Source organism: Orycteropus afer, unplaced genomic scaffold (genome assembly GCF_000298275.1).
Source record: "Orycteropus afer afer isolate SDZICR_OR568_19922 unplaced genomic scaffold, OryAfe1.0 scaffold00003, whole genome shotgun sequence".
Lineage (NCBI taxonomy): Eukaryota > Metazoa > Chordata > Mammalia > Tubulidentata > Orycteropodidae > Orycteropus > Orycteropus afer.
The window spans coordinates 26,663,713-26,673,281 of record NW_006921590.1 but is presented as its reverse complement, the minus strand read 5'-3'; the positions used below and the strand labels follow the sequence as shown (position 1 = coordinate 26,673,281).

At 40.5% G+C, this 9,569-nt stretch overlaps 1 protein-coding gene across 1 annotated transcript in view; it reads left to right on the top strand.

Annotated features, from left to right (window-relative positions):
- The window catches only part of CPNE4 (copine 4), a 630,026-nt gene that overhangs the window by 360,075 nt on the left and 260,382 nt on the right, over positions 1–9,569 (top strand). Inside the window, exon 4 of the mRNA XM_007936892.2 lies at positions 2,894–2,968. Within this exon, the coding sequence (XP_007935083.2) occupies positions 2,894–2,968 (75 nt within the window). The remainder of the gene's footprint in view (positions 1–2,893; positions 2,969–9,569) is intronic.

Sequence of the window (9,569 nt, the reverse complement as noted above, 5' to 3'; positions counted from 1 at the left end):
AGCTCTGGTAGCATAGTGCCTAAGGCACTTGACTGCTAACCAGAAGGCTGGCGGTTCAAACCCACCAGCCACTCCCCGGAAGGAAGGTTGGACAATCCTACTTCCGTAGTGATACTGCCTCGGAAACCCAAGGAGGGGTCGCTATGAGTCGGGGCCGACTCGACGGCAAATAACAACACAACAACATAGTAGACTGTGGATTATAGAGCATTTTTATAATCACAGAATGTTTTATTGGGCGACACAAGGAGAATTTCTAAATAAGATCATACATTTTCAAATAGAACTCATTGTATTTGAAATTTTAACATCTCGTATGAGAAAAGCAAAAAAAGTGATCCAACCATTTGGCCACACAGAGGGAAAAAAGAAAGAACAAAAAGTACCGGGAGAATCTGAACTGCAAATCCAAATTTGCAATTTGTCAGAGAGTAAACCTCCCAAGTTCCTTGAACATTCTCTTTTAACTTGAGAATGACTGGATTCATTTTCTTTAAAGCAATTTTTTCAAGGAAAAAATTCAAAAGGGTTCCCAGTGGTAAACATTGTAGCCATTCTCATAAGAAGTTAATCTGAGTTTATTACTTGAACATTATAAAAGCCAATGCCATGTGGAAACTTATTCTTGCTTGCCACATTCAAGTATGTGGCACTTTACAAAGCCATAGACCCAAGCGCTCACTCCAAAATCCCACAGACCCGAGAGTATTGGAATGGTGGATTCAGGTATGAGATTTGCCACACATCTTCCACAGGAGAACCAATCTTTACCTTGCCATCTTTTCTCTAAGATATGTTAAGATTTTCTTTCTTTACACATCTCAAAAAATTTTAATATTTTTCTTAATTTTAAATATTTAAATTATCTTCTTAGTCTCGAGTCCTTGGATCATAACTGGCTTCTGTAAAACACTTGAAAATATGTGCCGACTTCAGGATCTCTGCAGATGGAGATCATAGCTTTCATCAGCTTTCCAGAGGCATCTATAACTGCAAAATAGTTAAAGACCACAATTCAGGTGGAGTTTAGTATGTATGATGTGATAAGGGACAAAGGAGGACCAAATGAAAAATATAAATCTGATGGTTCCTGGTTTAGGAAGTATTTCTTGAGTTTTTACTATATACACAGATCCATGTTCTCTACTCCTTCACTGCTCACACTTTTTTTGGTTTTTCTCTCTCTAAACAATATATTTAGCTTTAATGTTAGATGTAAAATAACTTAAATCTTTCAGTGAGTACTCAGAACAGATAGGCTCAACTCATAATGGAACAGTTGAACTCAGAAAGACCTGAAATGGAATTGAATTAAACCTCAGCGTCTCAACATAACCAATTTGACAGTGATGCCCATAGGCTGTGGTCTCTGATCACTTGGAGAAGTTGCAGCATTATTTGTAAATGGATTAACCTATATGCATCTAGACTGGACCATAGATTTTTTTTTTTTTTTTTTTTTTCCTCCTGACTTGCCTCCAATTTCTGGTCCAAGAATTTGAGAGCCACTAGCTAGTACATACATAGGGGAATGACTTCTTATGAAAGAAGCTCTTGGATACTCTTATCTCTTAACTTACATCAAAATTTTTGTCAGGAAAGCCCTGTTATTGGATGTTAAGGGCTTGGTTCCTTACTTTTATCTCCCTCTTAGCCTTTTCCTCTCCCCTTGTTTTCATTACCTAGTGCTGCTCTAACAGAAAATACCCCAAATGGGTGACTTTAACAAACAGGAGTTTATTCTCTTACAGATTTGGAGGCTAGAAGTCTGAGTCCCAAGTACCAGGTTCTAGGGGCTGGGTGAAAGCCCCTTGACCTTGAGTTTCAGTTCTGCCTCTTGTTCCCAGCCTACTGAACCAGGAAGCTTTTTTCATTCAGGCAGCTTCTGGCTGCTGAGGCTGGCAAACTCACGTAAAAAGGCACAGTCCTGATATTACCAAATCACATGGCAGGCCATCGATTCAAGTCCAGTAAGAGTCCCAAGAGGAGCAGACCGCATGACAGGCTGCTGAATAATGATTTGGCCACATGCAGGATTCAAGCATGCCAGAAGCTGGAGCCTTTCCTCAGAGTTGCTTCTTGTATACTTGGAATCAGACCCTCATCCCTAAAGCAGCTACTCAGCCGCTCACAGCAGATTCTACCATGGAGTTAATCGCCAATCTCCCCATGGGGAATAACTACATCCACCTGCCCCACCACTCAAAACCAGGGCCAGCCAAGTTGACACATAACCTTAACTACCACACCCCTTCATCTCAGAAAGCCCAGGGACAGTCTTATTTATTTTTCAATAGTGATTAAAAACATTTCCATGACAACCATATAATCATTAGTCTGGAAAGGATGTAGACATGAATTTATTTCCCTGTCCCTTAGGGGTCTGACTCAACACAGTGAAGAAATATTACTTCTCTTCCTCCTTTTTAACTTCTCAAAGGGGAAATATATATATATATATATATATATATGAGTCGGGGCTGACTCGACGGCACATAACAACAACAACAACAAATATATATATATATGTATGTATATGTATATATATATATATAGTTATTCATGGAAATACTGTCCAATGCTATGAGACCTTTAAAGAAAGCAGCTTCTCCTAATGCTGCTCCAGATGCCTCTTCCTCCAATTTGCACTTCATCTCCCCTCTTGTGCTCAACATAAATAAGAGCTAAGCATCTACTGCTGTCTGTTTCCAGAGAGTTTTTTGGTAATCCTGGAAACGCTGGGCCATGTTCACTAGTCAGGGCCCAGGATTGTGGAAAAACTCTTTGACCTTTGTTTTGTGGGTTTGGACCAAATAGAAGCTAAATTTGCTCCTGGGTGGCTGGGCTGAGTGGTCTACCCTACACTGCAACTGATGTGTGCCTTTTCATTTAGGTGATTGCTGAAGAATTATCTGGCAATGATGACTATGTTGAACTTGCTTTCAATGCACGGAAATTGGATGACAAGGTAAAGTGTTTGGCATTAACCTTATTGAAGGAAGTAATAAAGCTAGCACACACAGTTTAATCAGATTTTCCCTTGCAGCTGTTTTTCCCTTTCAACCCACATTATTAAACAGATCAAAGATTTCAGAGAGGTCTGCAGAATAGGCTTCCCCCAAATTAAGAAGCAGTTAATGAGAATGTGGAAGGACTGTAATTAAAATAGGGTTATTTTATTATACCAAGACTTCATTTTTTTCCCAAATGCCACAGGCTAGATGTGCACAGGTAAGTATGATTTAAACCCATTGCTAGGAATATTCCAAGGGAAAATAGAAGATGAGAAAGGTAAGCACCTGTATTTTCCAGGTACAGAATTTAGAGCTTTTCATGCATGATCACATGAGTAATAATAAAAGCCCTATGAAATAGATATCATAATCTGCTTATAGATGAGGAAACATAGTCAAAGATGAATGTCTTATTATCTAATGTCATTCCACTTCTTACCCAGATAATCAAAGAAGCAGACACCAAGACAGGATTGAATGTGCAAGGATTTTATTAGGGCAAATGTCTGGGTAGGGAACATAGGGAGAGAGTCTGGGAGAGCTGACAGACCATGATGTAAGTCTGACCCTGAGTGAAGAAGAGAGGGTGAGATGGATGGGTGGATGTGCCCTCGGGTGCCTTGCAGTGTCAGGAAGGAGTCCTGGAGCCAAAGGTGGCCATCAAAGGAGTTCCACATCTCAGAGGAGTAGGGCTGCCTTCATTTCCCTTCCATACTCAGTCATTGGCTGGGAGCAAACCATGCGAAGTCTGGCCTAGGTGAAAACTCAGAGACTAATTTCAGAGAACAGCTGAGACATTTGGTCAATTAACTCCCTTTTGTAGAATGTCTGCAAGGTACATTCTTGTGGCCACTGTGCTCTACTAGTAAATGGTGAAGTGAGGATTCAATCTCAGGTCAGTCTGACTCCCACCTATACTTTTACTGTTATAGCTGGAAGCTAACACCCAAATGCAGGCATTTTAGTCTTGTATATATACAGAAGAGGTTCTGCAGTCCCCATCCATCCCCCAAAAGCGGTCCTCCCCAACCTCACCCTATGATATCTATATTTTGCCACCAACCATATAGATATCATAGGGCATGGGAGCTCTCATAGCATAGTGCCTAAGGCACTTGACTAATTACCAGAAGGCTGGCGGTTCAAACCCACCAGCCACTCCTCGGAAGGAAGGTTGGGCAATCTACTTCTGTAGTGATACTGCCTCAGAAACCCAAGGAGGAGGGGTCACTGAGTTGGGTCTGACTCCACAGCACACAACAACAACAACCACAACCAACCATACTCTTAAAAGAAAATAAAAGAACCATTACATCAATAAATATTTTCACATAGGATCCCATTTTCCTTGAGTAAAACTAGAGAATTGGAAATTTAGGGATCCAACACCCCTTTTTATGACTTCCAGGCTTTAAGCTAAAAAAGGTTAAGTAATTTCTCAAGCAACTCCCTAAAATCGTAAGCAGTGGCTTATATTCTGAGTACATCTCCATCACTTCTCCCCTATAAAAATACTCAGTCCATTTATGCATTCATTTGTTCACTCTTTTACTTGTTCATTCATTTGTTCATTCATCATGCATTTACTCAGTCTTTGTTGAGTGCTTATTATACACGAGGTGCTGGGAAAAGACATGCTTTAAATCACTCTCACACCACAATCTAGAATTTGCTATAAATTTAAACAACAAATGATATGATAATAATACTATAGCCATGGTAGGTGGTAAGTCCAGTAATAAAAGTATAAATAGATTATCCTCAAAAAGGTCATTCATTCATTCTGCTTAGGGACATCAAGAAAAATTATCCTTATAAACTAATTATATTTAGGTGTTTTTTAGTGTTCTAAGTAGATTGTATGAAACATTCACAAACTTTTACCTCTTGACATTAGCCTGAGTTATGTGCTGAGAATTGCAGTGTGCATTGATATCAGTTGGGTGAAAGCTTGTAACCCTCATCTTCCTATGACTAAGGAGCTCTGGTGGCATAGTGTTTAAGGCATTTGGCTACTAATCAACAAGTTTCATGGTTTGAACTCACCAGCCACTCCATGGCACTGTAAAGATTTATATATAGCCTTGGAAACCCTATGAGGCAGTGCTAGTCTGTCCTGTAGGGTCACTGTGAGTCAGAACTAGCTCACTGGCAGTGGGTTCCCCATGACTATTGATGCTCTTTCCTCCCTCATCATCTCCCCATCTGATTTAAAGTTTCAGAGTAACTCACCAATCTGCCATGTAGTATCTTCCCTGGTACCATTATAAGCTATTGGATCAGCATGTAGCAGTTTTAAGTTACTAAATGGCTTAGTAGTCTCTTAAATACCTCTAATTTGTCCTACAACTGACATATGTTACAGTGTAAGGGAAGGTTGGTTAGTGTGCCATTTGGCTCTAAGATATTTGAATAGTTTCTCTTTAGTCAAACAAGTACTTGATCAGAGAACTGAAAGAGCCCCTCTAGCATTTCCTAGGGTTCTGGACAGGATGGTCATTTCCACCCTTAGCTGGACTGATTTTCCAGGGTCCTGGTCATTGCTGAAGGAGCTTTGGTGGCACAGTAGGTAAGGCATTCGGCTGCTAACCAGAAGGTCAACAATTCAAATCCACCAACTGCTTTCTGGGGGGAAAATGGGGCAATCTACTTCTGTAAAGATTTACAGCCTTGTAAACCCTGTGGGTGTAGCAATGAGTCAGAATTGGCTCAGTGCCAATGGGTTTGGTTTGGGGTTTGGTCATTGCTGAGTCTTGAATAAACTCCAGATACTTGATATGTGACAGTACCTTCTTAAGACTCCTTAGTAATTCAGAGAAAAGTGGGCCCTGTTCAGAAAAAAGCGGACACATAGCTCCAACTTGGACTGGAAGGTGAATGGTCTCAGGGACAAAGAGAGTGAACTTGTTCTTCAAGTTCTTGCTTCTTGTAGAAGCAACAAACATTAAAAATTGTATGATACCATGATGATCAACTCACACAACCCCTTTTGGAAACCAGAGCTCAGCAAGGACTGAAGATTTACTCAAAGACACAATACTACTACTCTGGTTATCTATTGCTGCATCACAAACCACCCATGAAGCTAGTAGCTTAAAACAAACACTATTTAATTATATCTCATGATTTAGAGGGTCAGGCATTCAATCAAGATTCATCTGGGCAGTTCTTCTGCTCCTCATGATGTTGAAAAAGATCTTCCATCACTACTCAGCTGAAGGCTGAGCTGGTCTGGAGGGTCCAAGCTGACTTTATTCCTATACCTGGCACATGGGATGGCTAGAAGGTTGAGCTCAGCTGGGACACTGAATAAGAGTTTCTATATGAGGGTCTGGGAGCTCTGGTAGCATAGTGGCTAAGACACTTGCCTGCTAACCAGACGGCTGGTGGTTCAAACCCACCAGCCACTCCTCGGAAGGAAGGTTGGGCAATCCTACTTCCGTAGTGATACTGCCTCGGAAACCCAAGGAGGGGTCGCTATGAGTCGGGGCCGACTCGACGGCACATAACAACAACAACAACAACAATATGAGGGTCTTGGGGTAGTCACACTTCATATATAGTACCTGGCTTCTCCCACAGGGAACATCCCAAGAGAACCAAGTGGAAGCTACGTGGCCTTTTCTGACCTAGACTTGGAGGTCATGCATCCTCACTTCTATTGCATTCTGTTGGTTATAAATGAGTCTTAGGACCAGCCCAGATGCAAGGAGGAAGAGTTAGACTGCACTCTTTTGATGAGAGAGTAGCAAGGTCATATTATAGAAAAGCCTATGGACAGTGGACATTGTGGTGTCCATACTTGGAAAATGCATTTGCTACAAGATTTTTGTGATACAGCCAGAATAAGAGCACAATAATTTCATGTCACAGGGTCTTTTTCTAGATTTTATCCTTAAATGAGTTTGTCACTACCTACACATTATAATTTGAGCTTATAATATCTATTTATAAAATACATCATAGCTAAAAGGCACTATGAGAGAAATAGAGCTCTTATTTTTATTTTTTAATGAGCATCATGAACACAACTGATTTCTAAATACATTTGAAAAAATGCAGTATGAATACATGGGGGGGGGGGAAGCTACATCCAATTCAGACAATGATTATAGAAGATCTGGATTCCTAGACCCCTTGAAATAACACTGCAACCCACAGAGTATTCAAGTACCTCAGGTAGAAAGCTACTGGTCTAATCCAGTTCCCTTCTTTCACAAATAAGAAAACTGAAGGTCAGAGGTGTGAAATGATAGCACCTTGGAAACCCAAGGAAGGGTTACTATGAGTCAGGACCAACTCAATGGCAATGAGTTTGGTTTTTGGTTTATATATACCCACATTCACACAAAAATCAGGGACAGAGAAGAATTTAATCTGGTTGTCTGAATAAAATCTAAATGTTCTTTCAGGGCAAAGAGTTACTGGGTAGAAGTTGTATATTTCTGAGAAAGTGAAAAACTAGATAAATTTCTCATGTAGTTTATGGAAATATAAAGTCAGGGAGGAGAGAGGTGAGGGTATGCTATAGGGGCTACATTCTTCAACATGGAGTCCAAGAAACCTGGAGGTCCCTGAGACCTTTTCATGGGATTCATGAGGTCAAACCCATTCTCCTAATGATACTAAGACAGTATTTTCTTTCTTCACTCTCAGGCTTTCACAATGGTACAGTAGAGTTTTCCAGCAGCTACATGATGTGTGCTAGATATCACAACAGATTGAATGCAAAAGCAGATAGGACATTCCTCCTGCTAGATTCAGCCAGTTATTAAACTAATTTGCAAGACTGTAAACTAATGCCCGTCTCACTGTTTTTTTTTTTTTTTTAACTTTGGAAAATACAATTATTTTCTACTAAAAATGCTAAGTATATTATGATATGGTTGGTTTGTTTTTATTATTTTTAAATGAATATTTTAAAATTTGTTTTTTTTTAATTTTTATTGTGATTTGGATGAAAGTTTACAGAGCAAATTCACTTTCCATACAGCAGCTCACATATACTTTGTCTCGTGACATTGACTGTCACTTCCCACAGTGCAACAGCTCTCCTCCCACTTCCTCCCCATAGTTACTGCCTCCATTTATCCCTCCCTCCCATGCACTCCTGCCCCCCAAGCTGTCTCTCTGTGCATACACAGCCCGTCTATTCTCCCATGACTGATCTCTCCAAGGGCTCCAAGGGGTGTATCTGCCTAATATAAATGTTCAGCTGATATGCCTGACTTTTGTTTGGCTGGAAGCCACAGAAGTGAGTTCAGTTCCACACCTGAAAGGCAGCTAGGGGCCATAGTCTCAGGGGTTCCACTAAGCTCTATCAGACCAGTAAACTTCGTTCCTTTTTTTTTTTTTTTTATGATTTTGAGTTTTGTTCCACATTGTTCTCCCACTCTGTCCAGGATCTCCTACATAGATCCTCCTCTGAGTGGTTGACAGTGGTAGCCAGGCACCATCTAGTTCTTCTGATCTCATAGTCATATATGCTGAGGATCGCATGGTATACCAGTCCCTTGGACTAACTGTTTCCATGTGTCTTTGGATTTCTTTATTCTTCTTTGCTCTGGATGAGGAGAGACCCATCATTGCATCTAAATGGCTGCTTGCAAGCTTTTAAGATCCCAGTCACTACTTAACCAAAGTATGATGTGGAATGATGTTTTCGTGTAGTATTTTATTATAATTGAGCTTGATGTCCCCTGTAACTATGGTCCCGAGCTCACAGGTCCAACTACTTGCTCACTCTGGGTAAGCTGGCTATGGCGAGAAGTAACTATAACTTTGTCCCTTGTCAGCTCTACAATATACCTGTGAATTCATACAGAACATACAAATACACTAGTAGAAACATTGTCTGCCAACCCTATACATGCTTGTGGGCACACTCCCCCCTGCATAGACATACCTAATCATTCAGACTGTCCACCCATCTGCTCATAGATCAATGTTTGCCATCACTGGCAATACAGTTGTTGTCTGTACCTCCCATGCCCCTCTTTATGTCTTCCTCTTCCTCAATGCCACGATGTTGATCACTCACATTTGGTACATTGCCCTTCTCTTCACCCAAAGCAATACTTGTCTCTACCTGTCTAGCAGTGTTCCCTCTCCTCCCCTCCCACCCTTGGTAACCAACAAAGAAAACTTCCTTCCATATATAAACCTTTCCTTGACTTTTTCCAATAATGGTCTAATGCAATATTTGTCCTTCTGTTGACTTATTTCACTCAGCATAATGTCCTCCAAGTTCATCCATGTTATGCAGTGTTTTGCAGATTCTACGCTATTCTTTAGGGTTGCACAATATTCTATTTTGTGTATGTACCATAGTTTAGTTATCCATTGTTCTGTTGATGGGTACCTTCTAAATAGTGCTGCAATGAACATGGGTGTGCATGTATCTGTTCTTGTCCTGGCTCTCACTTCTTTAGGATATATACCTAGTAATGGAATGTTTGGGTCAAATGGTATTTCTAATTCCAACTTTTTAAGGAATTGCCATATTGCTTTCCACAGTGGTTGTGTCATTTTACCGTTCCACCAACAGTGTAGGAG